This window comes from Hemitrygon akajei, chromosome 3, assembly GCF_048418815.1.
Source record: "Hemitrygon akajei chromosome 3, sHemAka1.3, whole genome shotgun sequence".
NCBI lineage: Eukaryota > Metazoa > Chordata > Chondrichthyes > Myliobatiformes > Dasyatidae > Hemitrygon > Hemitrygon akajei.
Window position 1 is genome coordinate 134,937,637 of NC_133126.1, and position 20,938 is coordinate 134,958,574.

At 39.0% G+C, this 20,938-nt stretch overlaps 1 protein-coding gene across 4 annotated transcripts in view; it reads right to left on the reverse strand.

Annotated features, from left to right (window-relative positions):
- ngef (neuronal guanine nucleotide exchange factor) overlaps window positions 1-19,995 on the reverse strand; it is a 71,606-nt gene extending 51,611 nt beyond the window's left edge. Inside the window, exons 1-3 of one of the 4 annotated variants that reach the window (XM_073040857.1) lie at window positions 19,898-19,995; window positions 16,445-16,720; window positions 2,510-2,657 (exon numbers count right to left, since the gene is read on the reverse strand). In XM_073040857.1, coding sequence (XP_072896958.1) covers window positions 2,510-2,657; window positions 16,445-16,667 — 371 coding nt within the window. In that variant the 5' untranslated portion in view covers window positions 16,668-16,720; window positions 19,898-19,995. Of the gene's footprint in view, window positions 1-2,497; window positions 2,658-3,305; window positions 3,437-15,501; window positions 15,732-16,444; window positions 16,721-19,897 lie in introns of those variants that run through there. The other 3 variants (XM_073040858.1, XM_073040860.1, XM_073040859.1) reach the window with 3 other exon arrangements.
- Window positions 19,996-20,938: the final 943 nt, after the last annotated feature.

Consider the following 20,938-nt stretch of genomic DNA (forward strand, 5'->3'; position numbering starts at 1 on the left):
TGCATATTGGTCCAACAACAAAGGGACAGGTTCTGAAGAGAGCATATAAGATGCTAGGTAGAAAGCTGAAAAGCAGGAACTCCAGGGTAGTAAATTCTGGATTACCGCTATTGCCACGTGCCAGGGAGGTTAAAAACAGGATGATTTGGCAGATGAATATGTGGCTGAGGAATTGGTGTAAGGGGCAGCGTTTCAGATTTCAGGATGATTGGGATCTTTTCTGGGGAAGATATGATCTGTACTAAAAGGATGGGTTACACCAGAACCCGAGGGGAGCCGGTATCCTTGCAGGCAGGTTTGCTAGAGCTGAGGGGACGGTTAAAACTAATTTGGTGAGGTGGGGGGGTCGGAACCAGAGTGATGGGGCTGAGGGTGGGGCAGTTGGTATTCAAGTAGATGCAGGATGCAGTGTGTAGTGAGACTATGAGGAAGGATGGGCAGTTAATAGGGCAAAAGTGCAGTCAGCCCGAGGAGTTGAAGTGTAAAGTTGAGAAGGTTTTCAAAATCAATGGAAGGCAACAAGAAATGAGAGAAAAGACAAAACATATTAGATAAGCTATCCAGTAATACAAAAGGGGATACTAAAGGTTTTCACAAATAAATAAAGAGTAAAAGAGAGAGGATTATGGATATTGGATCATTGGAAAATGACACTGGAGGGGTAATAAAGGAGGACAAAGAAATGGCAGACAGAATTAATAAGTAATTTTCGTCAGTCTTCACAGTTGAAAATAACAGCAGTATGCGAGAAATTTGAGAGAGTCAGGGGTCAGAAGTGAGTGTAGTTGCTATTACTAAGAAGAAGGTGCTTGACAGGCTGAAAAGTCTGCAGGTAGATATGTCACCTGGACCAGATGGACTACACAGCAGGGTTTTGAAAGAGGTGGCTGAAGAGATTGTGGAGGCATTAGTAATGATCTTTCAAGAATCACTAGATTCTGGAATGGTTTGAGAGGACTGGAAAATTGCAAATGTCACTCCACTCTTTAGGAAGGGAGGGAGGCAGGAGGAAGGAAATTATAGGCCAGGTAGTGAGACTACAGTGGTTGGGAAGATGCTTGCATTCATTATTAAGGATGAGGTTTCGGGGTACTTGGAGGCACATGATAAATTACGTCAAAGTCTGCATTTCTTTAAGGGAAATTCATGACTGAGTAATCTGTTGGAATTCTTTGAGAAAATAACAGGCAGGATAGTCAGTGGATGTTGATTTGCTTGGATTTTCAGAAGGTCTTTGACAAAATGTTGTATATGAGGCTGCTCAGTAAGATAAGTGTCCATGGTATTACAGGAAAGATCCATGCATGGATCGAAGATTGGCTGTCTGAAAGGAGGCAAAGAGAGGAGATAATTTTGGGTTGGCTGCCAGTGGCTAATGGTGTTCCACAGGGGTCAGTGTTGGGACCGCTTCTTTTCACATTATTCGGTATGTCAAAGATTTGGATGATGGAATTGATGGCTTTGTGGCCAAGTTTGCAGACAATACGAATGTAAATGGAGGGGCAGGTAGTGCTGAGGAAGCAGAGAGACTGCAGAAGGACTTAGACAGATTGGGAGAATGGGCAAAGAAGAGGCAGATGGAATATAGTGTAGGGAAGTGTATGGTCATGACCTTTGGTAGAAGGAATAAAAGTGTAGACTGTTTCCTAGTCAGGAAGAAATTTCAAAAATCAGAGGTGCAAAGGGACTTGGGAGACTTCGTGTAGGATTTTTAAAGATTAAATTGCTGGTTGAGTAGGTGGTAAGGAAGACAAATGCAATGTTAGCATTCATTTCTGGAGGACTAGAACAGAAAAGCAAGGATGTGATGCTGACATTGTATAATGCATTGGTCAGACCACACTTGGCATGTTGTTAGCAGTTTTTGTCTTCTTAGCTAAGAAAAGATGTGCTGGCATTGGAAAGGGCCTAGAGGAGGTTCATGAGAATTATTCTAGGAATGAAAGGGTTAATGTATGAGAAGTGTTTGATGGCTCTGGGCCTGTACTTGCTGGAGTTTAGAAGAATGGGGCAAGGTGGGACCTCAGCGAAACTTATCAAATATTGAAAGGCCTAGATAGAATCATGTGGAGAGGATTTTGCCTATAGTGGAAGAATCTATGACAAGAGGGTACAGCCCAAGAATAGAGGAATGTCCATTTAGAACAAAGATGAGGAGAAATTTCTTTAACCAGAGGGTAGTGATTCTGTGGAATTCATTGCCACAGATGGCTGTGGAGGTCAAGTCATTGGACATATTTAAGCAGTGGCCAGTCACTTCTTGATTAGTCAGGGCATCAAAGGTTATAGGGAGAAGGCAGGAGAATGGAGTTGAGAAGATAATAAATCAGCAATGATGGAATGGCAGAACAAACTGGAAGGGCTGAATGGCCTAATTCTGCTCCTATGTCTTATGGTCTTCTGACATTACATCTATTTCAAGTGCTGCTTCATATTGTTCAGTAATTTGCATTCATTGGCTTTACTTTCACTGTACAATTCAAGGAGAATTGTTTACCTCTGTTCTTACCCAAGGTTGTTGTTGAACAGTGGTGATCTCTGCATGTGCTGAGGAGTGTTCGTGGGGATTTTCCAGCAAGGCAATGAACCCAAGTGTCTGGGAGTGTGTCCTAGATGAATTGGTCTTTCCTGCAGCCCATTATCCTTCATGCAGCCATCTAACCAAACAAAGCCAAGAAGAGTTTCAATTTTTACATCACCATGAAATCTAAGTATAATCCAAGTAAAAACATATAATTAGTTTTCTGTAATCTTACAAATGCCATTTCCATCATAGCATCCAACCTAGGAGTATTATGCATTTTGTAACATGATTAAAAATAGCTCAACCTGTATGAAAACATATTTTCAAATTATATAGATTTAGGCTGTTTTATGTGCTTTGTAATAAATTTATATTAGTATAGTTATAACAAAATTAGCAAACAACAAATATGCAGTTTTATTAGATATGGATTAAGTAAAGCTTTGTTAAATTAAAATGTTGAGCTTATTAAATCATATTTATTCAGCCTAATATAGAATAGACACACGTATTACTTAATCTGTTTACCGAGGTAATGGTGACAGGAAGTGCCATCAATGGATTAACACACCAAGAAATTAATCCAGTTTTATCTTACGTAAAGGACTTCCACATGTCAAAATTCCTCAAAATTCAGACTCAGGAAAACTACAAGGATTCTGAATTTACTCTAGCCATTTGGCATAGTTAAATGCTTCATTCTATAACCCTTTACTCCACCTCATACCCATGTCAATACAGATTCCTGTACACACGTGAACTGGTGTTTTTTTATACTTACAATAGAAGAGAACCTGATGTTTGAGGGGAGAGCAAGTCAGCAGCAATGTCTACCATATAAATCATATTCAGTCTTCTCAACAACTGTGGGACTGCGTCACTGTGCACACACCAGTGTTAGCTTCACATGCTGCACATTGTATAAATGGTCCTGTGATATATTATCAGAAGTTTCCATCTGATAATAATACAGCAGTTATTTGTGAAAGTCACTGTTACAATTAGTCAGCTTGTGAATGTAAAAATCTGAAATTAATTAAAATATGATACAATGCTAATCTGTTAATAGCTCAAATTTTAATTTATATTTTACTCTTTATTTTCCTCATTGAAAAACAGATGTTCAACTCATTATCCCTCAGAAGCCTTGTGGCACATAGTATCGTCCCATTTAAGAAGCTCAGCCAATTCTGTGAACCTTCTCAATTAACTGCATCCATGCCAGTTCTGTTGCTCCTAATTCTGTTTTCCTTGTCGACGTTCTATATTCTGCTTGCTTGCCCATTCTATTGACGATTCTTTTAGCCTCCCTGACACAGTTTATCCTTGTGCTCTAAACACATTGATTTTTTATCATTCTCGCATGGTTTTATCAGTCCTTATTTCTGTTGCTTTCTTTTTTTATTCCAAGGCATTTTAAGTCTCAGCACTGTACCAAATCAAGAAAATGTTGGCTGCACTTAGTAGGTCACACCATGCTTGGCCTTTTCAATACCGTCTGCATCAGTACAGAAAGAAAAATGTTTCAATTTACCATTTCTGTGGAGAATCAAATTTACTAGCTCTGAAAATGGATTGCTAATTAAAATACAGGGTTAACTTACGTTTGTTGTCTCTGATGCAGAGAGCACGCCAATTTGATGTATTACCGAATTTACATGATTATTGTGTACAGCAGTGCTAACCACGCTATTGATTGGTGACATAGCTCAGCAGTGGTCAGTGATGTGAATGCTGGCACCACTTAAAGCTGGCCTACGCCACTTAATGATGGCTTCCACTACTCAGAGCTGATAAACTGTGCTGCAGTATTCCTTGTGAATACTTAGATTGCCTTTTCGGTCTGTGTCAAGGTGCTTCAGAACTAATGTAGTACTTTCTGAAGTGTAGCCACTTAAGTACATAGAAGACAAGAAAAGTGATCTGTGAAAAGCAAGCTCCCTCAAAAGAACAATCTGGTAATGAATAGAAGGCAGTACAATGGTGAGCCAGTCATTCAGTCCAGGCTTTTAGTGTGGTCTATCAGGAGTCCATGGATTTTTCCCAGGTGCTCCGGTTTCCTCCCACATTTCAAAGATGTGCTGTTTGATAAGTTTATTAGTCACTGCAAAATGTCCCTAGTTTGTAAGTGATTAGCAGAATTGTAGGGGAGAGGAGGGTGTCTATCAAGGAAGACGATGGGAATGTGAGGAGAGTAGTTTACCATGAAAATTAGTAGGAAAATGGAACTGATATGTGAGTGGGCATCAGCAATGGGTGAAAAGGACTTCCTTTTGTGTTGTAAGGAAATAAGGAATTTGAGGGTTAACACTGGCCAGTACATGAAGGTTTCCCTGATCTTCCATGAAACAGAGCCTTAGGGTCTTTGAAATGCATTTGTCAGAGAAGATAGGCTTCAGTCGAATATTTCATCTATGAAATACAGTGTTGCCCCTCACTCTCCTGGCAATTTTACATTGCAGTCTTTAAAGTGGGATTTGAACCTACATCCTTCTGACTCAAAAGTTGGGAATGGACCCAAGTAAAGCACAGCCAACAGAATCATATTATAAACATAACAGCATAATATGACAGAATGTGGTTCCTAGGATTTACCAGCATTGTAGTGTGAGGTGAATGAAATGGAGAGGAAGAGAAGAATGATCTATTTCAAGAGGTTAATTCCAACAATATAGATTGATGTCAATTTTAAGAGTCAGGTTCTGATTAACTAGATGGAGCAAGCACTGGCAAATGATAATTGACAGAGCCACCAACTGCATCAGTGGCCTTAGAAAATGTTTAATACTCTACAAACCATCACATACTGTCCAACAATCAGGACTCATAGATCTCTATTAAACACTTCTGCAGGTTTCACATCCATAACATGTCATCTGTACAAACTGTTCAATAGATGTCCATGGTGGTTCTATTAATAACAGTTTGTTTCCGAGTCAAAAAACCATGGGCTAAAAATTCCCCAGAGACAAGCCCAAAATTCAGAGGGCTACGGAATGAGTGCTGAGCTATTGAATGTGCAATCGTTTAAAAGAGAGGATTTTAGCACTTTCTTGTGGCTGTAAAAATCCCATGGAATTACTTTGAAGTAGAACATGAAAGCCATCACTAAACTTTGTTCAATTTGTACATCTCAGTCAACACCACTATCAAATAAATTCTGGGACTGAATTATTGAGCACCTCCGCTCCATCCACAAGAAGCAGAATTTCCCAGTGCCCAGCTATTTTCATTCCCATTCCCATTCTGACATGTCAATCTACAGCTTTCTCTTTTGCCACAATTAGGCCACTCTCAGGGTGGAGAAGCAACACCTCATATTCCGTCTATATAGCCTCCAAAATGATGGCCTAAAAATCAATTTCTCCTTTCAATAATTATTTTCCCTCATCCTTCATTCTTCTTCTATTCCTTACTCTGGGCTCTTACCTCTTCTCCTCATTTGCCTATCGACCCACACCGGTGCTCTTCCTTCTTCCCTTTCTCCAAGGTCCACCATCCTTTCCTATCAGATTCTTTTTCTCCTCCAGCCCTCTATCTTTCCCTATCACCTTCCTGCAAGGCCTCCTTCCCCACCCCACCCCACCCCCACCTTTTTATTCTGTTGTCTTGCCCCTTCCATTCCAGTCCTGAAGAAGGGTCTCGGCCAAAAAAATCAACTGTTTCATTTCCATAGATGCTGCCTGACCCGTTGATTTCTTTCAGCTCTTTGTGTGTGCTACTATCAAAATAATCATCCGCTTAGTTACACTGTTGATCATAAAGCTTTCTGCGTGCAATTTGGCAGCCATATTTTCTTCATATAAACAGAGGCTACAAAATCTCTTTAACAATGACAAGATCATTAGATGTGCTACATAAATCAAATCTTTTCGTTGAAATCCTTACCACATGAATTCAATGTGTGACACCTACTGACACATTCCTCCCTCACTTGCCTCTTGTAGGACAAATGTGAAGTGGCAGCAGGTATGGATGAGATCAAGTTTGGCTCCACACTGGTGGAGAAGATACTCCACACACATTGCTGAGATCATGTCAAGTCAAGGTCAGAACATTTTGAAGATGTTGGTATTTTTTCTACCTAATCCTATGATCTCTTCTGACTTAGAAGCTGAAAATAATGTAGGCATGTACCTCTCAATTTCCCACCTGTCCCTCTGCTAAGCTATTATTTCAGGCCAGTGGTCAAAATGGGAAAACTAGGATATTATGTATGTTCTGAGAGAGGAAGGGGTGGAGAGAACTGAGAGAAAGTCAGTGACAAGGTGAAACCCAAGATCATCTAGGTAACCAGATATGCAGCATATGAGAGGAAGGTCAATCTTGTTAGTTGCAGCTGATCTCTCTGGAAGAGTGTAAATAGAGGACAGTGAAGGGAAAAGGAAAGAATGCTGGATCTCTGAAGAGCAGAACAGAGCGGTTGTTAATCTGAAATAAAGAAAGAATGCTGTAATGACTCAGCAGATGTAGTAGTTTTTGTGAAGAGGGAAAAACTAAGTTGAAGTTACAGTTGCATAACTATGTATATAATCTGAATGATCCAATTCTAACACAAACAGGAAAGGCTGGATATCTGAAATTATAAAATTTGATATTGAGTCCCAACGGCTGGATAAAAGGTGAGGAGTTTTTCTTAAGCTTACAGAGGGAGGCCAAAGATAGAGAGGACAACCTTTGGGTGGGATGAAGAGTTCATGTGAAAGGCATCTGAAAACTCACCCTTATAGACAAAGCAGACAGGTCCTGCAAAGCAACTATTCAGTCTGTCTCTGATTTCTCCATTGTAGAGGAGACCACATTGCTAGCATGAACTAAATCAGAAGATGCTTAGTTCAGAGACCATAGACTACTTCAGTGGTTGTTAAGTTGATGGAGAAGATCCTGAGAGGCAGGATTTATAAACATTTGCAGAGGCATAATATGATTAGGAATAATCAGCATGGCTTTGCCAAAGGCAGGTCATGCCTTACGAGCCTGATTGAATTTTTTGAGGATGTGATTAAACACAATGATAAGGGTAGAGTTGTAGATGTAGTGTACATGGATTTCAGCAAGGCATATGATAAGGTACCCCATGTAAGGCTTACTGAGAAAGTAAGAAGGCATGAGATCCAAAGGGACATTGCTTTGTGGATCCAGAATTGGCTTGCCCACAGAAGGCAAAGTGTGGGTAGATAGGTCTTATTCTGCATGGAAGTCGGTGACCAGTGGTGTGCCTCAGGGATCTGTTCTAGGACCCTTACTCTTTGTGATTTTTATAAATGACCTGGATGGGGAAGTGGAAGCAAACACCAGGAAATCTACAGATGCTGGAAATTCAAGCAACACATACAAAATGCTGGTGGAATGCAGCAGGCCAGGCAGCATCTATAGGGAGAAGCGCTGTCGACGTTTCGGGCCGAGACCCTTTGTCAGGACTAACTGAAAGGAAAGATAGTAAGAGATTTGAAAGCAGGAGGGGGAGGGGAAAATGCAAAATGATAGGAGAAGACCGGAGGGGGTGGGGTGAAGCTGAGAGCCAGAAAGGTGATTGGAAAAAGGGATACAGAGCTAGAGAAGGGAAAGGATCATGGGACGGGAGGCCTAGAGAGAAAGAAAGGGGGAGGGGAGCACCAGAGGGAGATGGAGAACAGGCAGAGTGATGGGCAGAGAGAGAAAGAAAAAAAAGGGGAGGGGGAAAAAAAACAAAAACAAAAACTAAATATATCATGGATGGGGTAAGAAGGGGAGGAGGGGCATTAACGGAAGTTAGAGAAGTCAATGTTCATGCCATCCGGTTGGAGGCTACCCAGCCGGTATATAAGGTGTTGTTTCTCCAACCTGAGTGTGGCTTCATCTTGCTAGTAGAGGAGGCTATGGATAGACATATCAGAATGGGAATGGGACGTGGAATTAAAATGTGTGGCCACTGGGAGATCCTGCTTTCTCTGGTGGACAGAGCGTAGGTGTTCAGAGAAACGTGTGGGACATTGATGAGAGGCAAAACTGGACTGAGGAGTCGCAGATGGAGTTCAACCCAGATAAGTGTGAAGTGGTTCATTTTGGTAGGTCAAATATAATGGCAAAATTTAGTATTAATGGTAAGACTCTTGACAGTGTGGAGGATCAGAGGGATCTTGGGGTCCGAGTCCATAGGACACTCAAAGCTGCTGTGCAGATTGACTATGGTTAAGAAGGCATACAATGCATTGGCCTTCATTAATCGTGGGATTGAGTTTAGGAGCCGAGAGGTAATGTTGCAGCTATATAGGACCCTGGTCAGACCCCACTTGGAGTACTGTGCTCAGTTCCGGTCGCCTCACTACAGGAAGGATGTGGAAACCATAGAAAGGGTGCTGAGGAGATTTACAAGGATGTTGCCTGGATTGGCGAGCATGCCTTATGAGAATAGATTGAGTGAACTTGGCCTTTTCTCCTTGGAGCGATGGAGGATGAGAGGTGACCTGATAGAGGTGTATAAGATGATGAGAGGCATTGATCATGTGGATAGTCAGAGGCTTATTCCCAGGGCTGAAATGGACAGCATGAGAGGTCACAGTTGTAAGGTGCTTGGAACTAGGTACAGAGGAGATGTCAAGGGTAAGTTTTTTACACAGAGAGTGGTGAGTGTGTGGAATAGGCTGCCAGTGACAATGGTGGAGGCGGATACCATAGGGTCTTTTAAAAGACTCCTGGATAGGTAAATGGAGCTTAGAAAAATAGAGGGCTATGAATAACCCTAGGTAATATCTAAGGTAAGGACACGTTTGGCACAGCATTGTGGGCCGAAGGGCCGGTATTGTGCTGTAGGTTTTCTATGTTTCTATGTGCAAGTGAACTCCTGCTTCACCCAGAAGGACTACTTGGCTTCTGGTATGGTGAAAGAGTTGAAGTGAAAAGGCAGGTGCTATTTCTCCTGTTGTTGTATGGGGAAGTGCTGTGAGTAAAGAATTAGCTAAAATAATTAGGAGAGTGGATCAAGCAGCCCCAAAGGGAATAGTCCCTCCATAATGTTGAAAGGGAGTGGGAAGGGAAGATGTGCCTGGTGATGGAATCTCAATGAAAGTGGTAGAACTTTAATTTTTCATTGGGTGTTTGCAACCTTGCTGAAATAGTTTATGTATCAATATTCAAAAGGTTAATATTGCACACAATTTCTGCTGTTATAGAGTCAGATGGACACCGTACAAATTGAATTGTATACACAATAAAATGTTTGCTATATTAGCAATTCATGGAGAACATCAATATGTAAAATAATATACAGTCACACCTAACATCATGATATAGTAGTGAATCCAGTTTTCATATGGACTCCTAGGGTGTTATACAACACTGGGAGGAGGGGCAGGTGTAGGCTATTTGTGCCTCCAAATGTTTACCAGATTTTCAGGGGAATTCCCATCAACAAAACCATAAGATACACACTATAAAATGCTCTGACAGGGGTGTTGGGGGGGAGGGGGGAAGTTTAGGATGAATTTGCTACCATCTCTCAAGATGGAAGCACGCACCTTTTTGTCTCTACATGTGCACTTTAAATTGCATTCGTTGTGATTGTGTTACATTTGGTCCTTACTACATAAGGCTGCTGTCACTCAGACTCAAATGGTGCAACCCAAAGACAGCTCTCTGAGATAAGAGCCATTCAATATCAATAGAAAGGCTCAGTGTGATTAATGGAAGGTTTCACTGAAACATTCAATTTGACAGCACGGGCATCAAGCCATGTTGTACATCAATTAGCATTATGATCAGCCTACTCTGCACACTTTCACTAGGGATTAGTTCCATGCAGGCTAACAATCTCAGCAACGTGGTACTGGCTTTTTGGTGTCAGATACCATTTTAAAACCAAATAAGTGCCTGAAAAGCTCAAGCTAGTAACCCAAACTTATAATAATTAATCTTCCAGTTGCTTGATTCTGACACCAGTCTTTTTAGCAATGTTTTATTTTCCATAAAACACAATTAAATTAACTTACTTCATTATCCTACATTCTGCATTTTGTTTGTTTAATATGTTCAGTCTGCATGTTTCGCCTTTCATTAAAATGTTATATTTTGAATTTTCACTAAATGAAGCTGAGATAATGATTTTTATTTTTGCCCATTGTGTTCTTCTGATGTCTGCCTTCATGACTTAATTTTTCAAGTGATCTTCTGTTTCAGAATCTAATTTATGTCCATTGAATAAAGGATTTGATAGTGTATAGATTTTTTTAATCAACTTTCATGTTAGACACTGTATTTACACAAGCAAAGACATTTCATTTCAACATAATGATGTTTCATTTTTGTAATTATATTGAATATACAGATTCTCTATAACTTAAAGAAAAGTACAAAATATAGTACTCTTGAAATTGTGTAACCATCTAGCAAAAATAAGACTGAGGCTGACTGAAATACAGATGCGTAATTAAATCTACAGCATCCACAGTCCAATTTTATGTAATATTAATGAGCATTTGGACAATATTTTGGATGAGTAATGTTGTACATGGAGCTGTTTCCCAGCAAGACACCAGTACATTAAAGCAAGAAAGGAGAGAAAATAAATTGGGTGAAAGAGAGAAGAGTTTGGATCTCTGCTCCCTCTTTCGGATCTCAGTAAGCTCATCTTTTATTGTGGTAAATATTGTTGTGCTGTCTTTTTGAAAATAAATTATCCCTCACAACTGTGCTTCAAAACAGTATTCCTATTATCATATTTTCATCACTAATGTTATATAGATTATTCACTTCCGATTGTCCGTTATGTGATATTATCACATTTCTGACAATTTAAGTCCATTTTTAGCTTTCTGCAGTCTTAATCTGCAGCCTCAATTTTTTTTATTTTTTTGGTGAATCATGGACCATACAACTTTTTGCCTCCTATGTAAATCTCTATCAGTTGTTAGCCAATAGTACAAATGCAACCAAATTTAGTTGCAATTATTCAGTACATCACTCTACAGCATAGCTGGAAAGGGCATGCTACACACCAATGCTTTGATACAATAGTTAATAATTTCTTCAATCCAGTCATTAAAAACTGATATGAAATAAAAAGTGTAGATGCTGGAAATCTGAAATGAAAACAGATAATACTGGAAACATCTACCAAGCTGGTCAGCAAAAAGAGAAACAGAGTTTATGCTTCAGGTCGTATAACCTTCATCTGGACTAGGGAGCATGTAAGTTTTAAGTTCCGGTGGGTGAGGGACTAAAAGTTTGATTTAGTGGGGCCAGAACTGCCACAGTGATAACTGCTGAAGAACTTATCTGGTTAATAGATTAATTACAGAGGATGAGGAAAATGAAAACAAATGAAGGGATGTGTAAAAACAGTAAAATGTATATCAAATCTGTAGGAAATTCTCAATATGTGTCATGGAGAGAGCAAAATCAGAATCAGGTTTAATATCACTGGCATATGTTGTGAAATTTGTTGTCTTTGCTGTAGTAGTATAATGCAATACATAATAATAGAAAAAATATGAATTACAGTAAATATATATAATAATTAAATTAAATAAGTAGTGCAAAAATAGAAATAAATTAAGTAGTGAAGTAGTATTGATGGGTTCAATTTCCATTCAGAAATCAGATGGCAGAGAGGATGAAGCTGTTCCTGAATGGCTGAGTGTGTGCCTTCAGCCCTCTGTACCTCCTTCCTGATGGCAGCAATGAGAACAAGGCATGACCTAGGTGTTGGTAGTCCCGAATGATGAATGCTGCCTTTTTCAGACATCGCTCCTTGAAGATGTTCTGGATGCTACGGAGACTAGTGCGCAGGATGGAGCTGACCAAGTTTACAACTCTCTGCAGTTTATTTCGATTCTGTAGCCGCATCACCCTCCCCTTCCCCCATACCAGACAATGATGCTCTTCAGAGTATTTTTCTATAACTATACGAGTGTCTTTGGTTACATACCAAACATGGTAAATGTTAATGTTATAACATTTACCACAGGAGTAGCCATTTCTGAAGCCTACTGGCCTTGGTGTAGCAGTGCAAGAGGCCACAGACAGGTAGTGGAATAGAGAATTAAACTTCTCCATAATGACCAATACAACAACGCTCAATGGAAGCCTAAGCAATAACAACTCATCTTCTGTCTAGGCACATTGCAGCCTCCAGACTCAAGATTGAATTCTATGATTTCAGTAACTTGCAATGCCTGCTTGCATCAGTTCTTCAGCAAGGCATCCATCCGTAATATTAGAGAATATTACGGATGGACGGCAAAATGCTGGAGGAACTCAACAGGATAGGCAGCAACAATGGAGAGGAATAAACAGTTGACGTTTTGGGCCAAGACACTTCATCAGAATGGGGGAAATAAAGGGGCCAGAGCAGAATGAGATGGTAGGAGGAGAAGACGTACAACCTGGCAGGTGATTGGTGATACTGGGAAGGGGAAGGAAGCTGCATGGGGTGGGGGGGAGGGTGAAATAAGAAGCTGGGAGGAGACAGATGGATGAGGTAAAGGATTGAAGGAGAAGGATTTCTGATAGGAGAGGACAGTGGACCATGGGATAAAGGGAAGGAGGAGGGCAACCAGAAGGCTGCCCTTGTATCTACCTTCCCCCTCATCTGGTCTCATCCTTCACCTGCCAGCTTGTTCTCCTTCCCCTCCCCACCTTCATACTCTGGCTTCTATCCCTTTCCTTTTCAGTCCTGAGGAAAGGTCTTGTCCCAAAACGTTGACTCTTTATTCACCTCCATAGATACTGCCTAACTTTTTGAGCTCCTCCCGCATTTTGTGCATATTGCTCAAGTTTTCCCAGGAGCTGAATGCTTTTTATATCCAGCCCATCAGCTTTACAACAATAATTGCTGGTGGATGCAATGTGATCCCATTCATTTCGATTAGGCTGCTAACCCTGGCTGAGAAGGTAAATGCAGTAAGAGATCTGATTTACTTTTCCTTATTTTTACTATTTTTTGTTTAATTTCATTACTTAAAATCTTTCAGGTGTTTCTAATTAAATTTATTATCATTTCTTTAGTTTTGAAAGTAATGTTTACTTATAAAACATATCTTAACCTTGTTGAACTGTTTCTAAGTGTTTCGTATTTCAATTCAAAGGTTCCAGACAGCAGCAGATTGTCAAAAGCTCAGCAGGGGTTTCTGGGGAGCACTACCTGAAGCTTATTTTTTTTATTCAGCGACTGCTCCATCTCACTGAAGTAGGCAACCTTAGGAGCCAAATTAGAGTAGACCGACTAGGTTCGGGTACAGAATAATTGGGGAAAATAATGCAAACATGCCCCTAACTCATCGGGGGGGGGGGTGTGTGTGTGTGTGTGTGTGTGTGTGTGTGTGTGTGTGTGTGTGTGTGTGTGTGTGTGTGTGTGTGTGTGTGTGTGTGTGTGTGTGTGTGTGTGTGTGTGTGTGTGTGTGTGTGTGTGTGTGTCTTTGTTCAAAGGGGGTTATGATCTGTTCCTTGCTCATAACCCCTTTGCACAAATCTCCATTCATTAGGACATTGTATTGAACAGTGATCAAAAAATTTGTAACACAATAACCATTGCTTAGGCATTATAATTTAAAATATTTCTTGACAATTCTTGTTCACTTCTTTATCTTTTACAATTGTTAAACTGAAGGAACTAACTACCTGACAGACAATGCTCTACACACATATATCATCTTCCTCGCTCTTCTTTCTTTGAAGTTATCTGACATTACAAATAGTCTCAAAAACTAATGGCTCTCTAGACAAATTTCAGAGCACTTAAGATCCATTGCCAAATAATGTGTACAGTTACAGAACAGAATAGAATGGTTGTTAAATTCATGAATTAAGAAAATTATTTTTGAAATATTTTAATAATATATTCTGCAATTGTTCAAACTTTCTGCAGCCTTCACTGCCCATTTTCTGAAACATTCAAATAGGCAAATTCATACAAAACTATTGTTTTTAATTTACTTGCTAACCGCTGTGGATTCCTCTCTAACATTTTTGCTAGTTTATTGCATTTTACACCTACAGTATTTAACCTCTTCATTTATATCCAAAATTTAAATGATTTACTTAGCCTGATTTATTTTTTTATCATGTTTTATTATTTCATCATCATAGAAAACTATCAAATTTAAATAAATCTGTATTTTTCATCAAACATTTTCCCTGCTAAGACTAAGTCTGAATATCCTCTACTTGTGCTTTGCATATCACAGGAAATTTGTTCATTAAGTCATTCCTGAAAGGATGAGAGGTAATTTGGGGTTCTGATGATTTTCTGTATATTTAAAGTTGTAAATGAAGATCCATCTACATTGTTTTATACAAGACTGGTTTCCTTTATTACATAAGCCTGGCAAAGATGTCAATTCAATTCAGCATTTACACTGGAATATATCCTCAAAAATATTTTCTAAATGACAGAAATAACACTTACTGAAATTACTAAATAAATAAATTAGTTCTCTTGATTATTCATTTGTTAAATACAGCATTTGGTAGAACCGTTCTACACAAAGGAGGTCTATTTTGAATTAACTGATCATTGATCTGCGAACTGTGCTCAACTGTGGCTAACCCAAAGAAGCTACACTTCATTGCTCCTTTCTTAAAGTGCATCCGTACATAATGGAACAGGGTGATAGGAGATAAGATATGTGAACCTACAATGCATCTTGTGGCTGAATTGTCTGTTGACACGTTCAGAAATATATAAAAAAAATCAGCTGCTTGATTGTCCTAGAGCTGTAGAATCATTAGTACTTGTAATACTTCATTAATCGTAACCAAATGGTCCTGTTCACTATTTTATATATTATCACTCATGCATTGATAAATTACATTATGCAGTAGTTTTCGAACCGATATTTTGCTGTATTGTAGTTGCTACATCAGATATCAGATTCTCAATTTATGATTGACTTTGAACAAAAATCGAAAGCCTATGTGCTCATTATTTTAAGTGCCTCATGCATGAAAACAATTTTACTTACAAGAGCAGATAGAAACTGTGTAAAAACCCATCATCTTACCTGGATAGTAGGGTGGGTCTGAGTTCAGAAATCTGAATGAAAAGCATTGGAGGTTCTGCTTAGATAAACTGATTGATAGATTTATGCACTTGAACTATTTCAATGTGAGCTGGAATCCTTTAGCTACTTGATTCTTGCACAGACAAGATTTTAAGGGGCCGCAGTAACTGAGAAAATGGTTGTCGAACCCTTTTCTGTGTTTACCAAATCCTGTAATGCAATGGTACAAGTCCCTTCACAGAGCATTCCTGCGTCACAAGGATGTTACCATGTCACTTGCAAGCGACTTCACAACAACAAAAATAGTGGCTGATGTTCCTGCTTCTTTCACCAATTGCAGTGAAACATATTGGTTAACACAGTGAACACAAGAAATAGAAACACTGGAGTACAATTTGTTTCCTAATGAATGGTCCAGCTACACCAGACCCATTGTTTTTATTATTAAGTCATAAATCCTACAATTTCTCCATCAATTGAGGTACAATCCTGTGTAGCACAAACTGGCAAATTCAATCCACCTGGAATTAATATTACCATTTATATCAGTCTTCGAGTACCATAAGTTGTGGTACTGACCTTAAGCTAAGGGAAGCTCTCAGATGTGAGTGCCAGTCACAGAAACTATTTATATACTTATCAGGTGAGAACGTGATTCAAGATCCTTCCAGACTTCCTATGTCCTCCATGATTGAGTAAGCTGCTGTGACTGACCAGCTGGGTTCACAAATTGAAGAATTGCCTGAAGGTTAAGCTGGTGCCCATGGATGCTTATCCTTAATATAAACTGAGGGGCAAATTTACCAAAAGTGAAGACAGAGTGGCTCCTAGCTGTGAAGACATGGCATGTATTAAATGTCACTCTAGTGGAGTAAAGTGTTATGAATATTCTAAGCCCTCTCACTTACAACTTATAATAACTTTATATATCTCAGTAACTTACTGTCAGTTTGTTGTGCAGTTTCATACTGACTCTTGGTATGCCGTTTCTTCCTCATAGATCGATAAAATAAAGAATTCCTGCGGATGGGCACGTGCTTCTGTCCTTCTCTCTCTGAATCGTCATTGTCACGTTGAGGGATATCAAGTTCTCTATTATCAGTATAAGCATCATCCATTTTCACTGCACCAGTCTGTTTCACTGTGCTTTTACTGCTTGCAAACATTTCACACTGATGATGCTTTTTGCTGCGTTATTTCTGCTGAATCCATGCGGGTACTCTTAGTAAGTGGAAAGAAATGTAACATTATATTAATAATCCAAAGGGTATCTTGAATTTTTTTACTCCATGGGCATCTGTAAAATAGTTAGTTCTCTCAAATAAAATGCAAAACGTTTTCCGAAACAGCTATTGAAATAATTGTCAGTAACCAGGCATGAATTCATCTTCATTGCCATGGCAACTAATAGCACTGTTACTAAAGGAGGGTACAGTGGGTGGGAATGAGTTCCAAAAATCATCCTGTTCTGTTTGTTTTGGACCAATTAAGATAACATTCTGGAAGTACAGAATGTTAGCATGTGTGATTTATACATCATAGCCTGTCCCTTTAAGAAAACTTCACATTTCCTATCACATACTTACTTGCCTTTCTATATGAGCAATGTTGGGAAATTCTCATCTGTCACCAGTCATCACTCAAAATAAGCAGCTAACATTATCTTTACCCTGGTTTAACATGCCCTCATCATACCTCACTCTGTTCTTTCTTCATCGAGGATGCAATGGGAAAGTGATTTTAAATATACAGATTTAAATGGAATTATCAAGTGTCATTTTCCAGTTCCCATGGAAATTTCTATAAAAATATGGAGAAAAGCAGTATGATTGATTGATCTAATTTCAGCATGATGAGATGCATTTTCTCAAGCCCAGTTTTCTTCATCGCCCTTCCCTCTCCTTTCAGGGTCAATGCTTTCTTTTAGTTTGTGGAATTAAAGATCATCATACAGAGAATGTGTTTCCTGATGTGCAGAATTATAATGATAAAGAATGAGTGAAAAGGCGGGAGTAGTTTTCTTTGGAGCAGAGAAGCTGAAAGGAGATTTTACTGTAGTGTGTATGACTATGGTGGCCCTCCATTGGATATTGCATCCTAACTGCCTATACACATGCCAGGGTAGTACAATATGGAGAGTAAGCTGTTGCCCATGCAGAAGGCTCCCCACTCCACACAGCTGAGGAATCCAAAGGAATGGCAGAGACTGGTACATTTCAGCACCAGCAGCATCGCAGGAGTTACCAGTCAGTTTGAACTTAACGTGGGGCTGCTTTAGGGACTCCAGCTCTGGATATTTCCTCGAGGTTTGCTCCTGAAACCTTCCCCATGAGTGGGTACAGCCACAAGGGAGTGGAAGTTTGAGATCAGGGTCTCCTCGATGAGCTACTAAGCTCTGTCTGCCCGAAGCTACTGGCTTTAAGGCACCTGCTTTGCTCCCTCGCCTGTCAGTAGAAATGGTTCCATCAGGCCTAGTAGTCATATGTGAAGGACAGGAGTTGGACTTGGTTGTTAGAGATTATTTGAGACACACACCATTAGGAGCATTTAATCAGTAGTGGGACCTTATCCCCACTACTCCCCCACCCCCTCCACCAGCTCGGACAGACTTAAGGAGCTACAATTATAAGAGGATAGAAAGGTCTATTTTTCTTTAGTGAAAAGTTAATAAACATAAGGGACTAAATGATTCAAGAGGAATTTTAATGGGAGTATTTTTATTGTAGTGGATAGAGGCAACCTATATAACTCACTGAATATATGGTAGAGGAGAAAACTTCACATGTTTAGAAAGTTCTTGGAAACACACTTGAGGAGCTGTAATCTACAAGGTTTTAGGCCAAGGGGAGAAAAGTGGGATTAAGCCAGATAAAATTCTGAAGTTGAAAACAGGAAGAATATCATTGGTGCCATCTTTCTGTCCTAATCTGGGTTTAAAACTAATTGAACATGAGGTTGTGATTTGTTTTATGGTATAGATATAGGCATCAGAATAATTGTCAAATATTAAACTTTTAATATTTGCAGTGCTCAGTTGGCTGAATGAATTAAATGTCCAAAGTCTGTCGAGAAGGAGATTTCAGTGGAGATCAGTTTAAGTTGGCCACACGTATATTATTGGGTCAACAAAAATCAACATGTAGGAAGTCGACATCCTAAAATCATCCCCTGTCATTTACCCCGAGTGCTGGCTGCTAGGGGAAGCAACAGGCAGATTCCAGAAATGCTTTTATAGGGCTTGTAAAGGGGAGTTCGTCTGAGCATGACAACAAGATAGTAAAATTAGACAAGTTCAGAAATGTTGTACCATTTATTATAATGTCTCTATTATTCAATGAACCCAAGTTATTTTGTGGTATTTCTATAGAGTTTAAAGATAAGTCAATATATAAAAAGATCTAGCACCTTATGATTTTTTTCGAATTTGGGTATTTGTTTGTACAACTACAGCTACCAATATTTGAAAGTCAGTTTTATAAATTAATAATATAAATTGGAGCAAAGAATCCAAAAATGCAGTGAATTTTATGGATGGACTGGAACTGTGAACCATGGTGGTGCATCACTGGACAACTTGAAAAGAGATCTGATTTCTTCATTTAAAAAAAACTTTCTTACATTCTCAAATATTTATAGGTAATGTATTTAAGGGAGGCCAAGCAATGATACTAAGATTATTAATGATCATTAAATTTAGCAATGTTATTTCTAGCACTTATCCAGTGAAAGGCCTGTCTTGTATGATGTAATTAGTAAAAGAGAAAAAATGTAAGTCCCATGTTAAAAAAGGGACAAAAATAATATAGTATTGAGACTATTTTATCCGAGGCATAAAAAACCTTTCAGAAAAATGTAAAAGGGTTACAAAACTCTGAACAAAAAACTTTCAAAAAGCCAGTGAGGGAAAAATGGAAATTAATGGAAGTTTGTTCGACAAGAGTATTCAGGGTTACATGACCAAGAAGGGCATTTGTGGTAAAGATACAGATCATCCATAACCTAATTAATTGGTAGAAAGTGCATTAGGCGCTAAAAAGCCTCTCATGGTTTCCTACACTCAACGTTGCGTAACAGGGAGGGGAAGATAGTCAGCATGACACACTTTCAGTCTCTGCTTTCCAAGCATTTCCTGTGTTCATGCTCAGCAGTGAATTCTTATACAGTACTGACTATAATTCAATGCCTGCTTCAAAACCTTCCCACTTATCCATCACACTGTGCTTTGGAAGTCTGCTCCAACAAAGTTCAAGTAATAATACAGACAAAAGTTAACATTTCATCGCTGTAGAAAATAAGTTGTTGCTAGGGAACAGACCGCATGCAATAAATGACATTCAGTATTTTGAAAATATGAATACTTGGCTCTTAAAATAGCATGTTTTTAGGAAGTACTTACACATTCTTTAAATTTTGGTTATCCTGAATAACTCAATCTTGTGTGCTTTTCATATACAAACATCCTTTTTTGTTAACATGAGTGGTGGCTGCGACGGGAATCACCAAGGAGCCCTTTGCTCTTTTTCAGCATTTCATAGGTTTAATAATTGCTCTGCACACCTGCGTCACTCCTATGAATACTAAAGTCCAGCGTAGCTTGTTTGCTTTATATTGTTATGGCATTAACCCTTTAAATTACTTACATTCAATTGCATCTGAATAGCAATAATTTATTTTTGGTGGATGCAGCTGGGAGAGTAACAAATTAATCCAAAAAAACCCCAAAATGATTTCAATGATTACACAAATAACTTGTTAGCTTCTGAGGATTTCTAAGCAACGTGGTAACGCCATTTGAGCATCCATGGCATCTTTCAATCTGTCTGTTGAGCCCTGTTCCATGTTAAGTGGCAGAGCTGCCAATATCTACAAAAATAGCAATCTCCATGACTACAGAATGTGAAATGTCTGCTGATAAATCTGACCTTTAAGGAAATTTAGATACCTATAATGGACTATGCTATTCCCCTATTGCTGATCCAGACATCAAAATTACTATGTAAAAATCACTTATTTGAACACACATTCCACTTGTCCACTCTGTCCATATCAAAGGCACAATGCTTAAAGTTCTGTTCATGTAAATGTGTCACATATATCTAAATTATATGTATTTTAATACATGGCAGCCATTTCATCAGTGGGTAATACACTTCTCTGTGTAAGGATGGTTCAAATTCCATTTGAGAAATCTGAACACAAAAAATCTGACAGGCAATCTAAGACAATGATGAGGAAGTTCTCCATTCTCTAGAATAACCTATTTGAGTTGAAACATTAAGCCAGGCATCAGCTGTTCTCTCAGATGGGTGTAAAAAAAACTGCATGGCATAACTTTGAGGGATTACATTGGAGGGAGGTCAGGTAATCTCACATTCAAGGTTTATCCCTCAACGCCACCTATCCATTTTTATTTATTGACATTTGCTTTGTGCAGCTG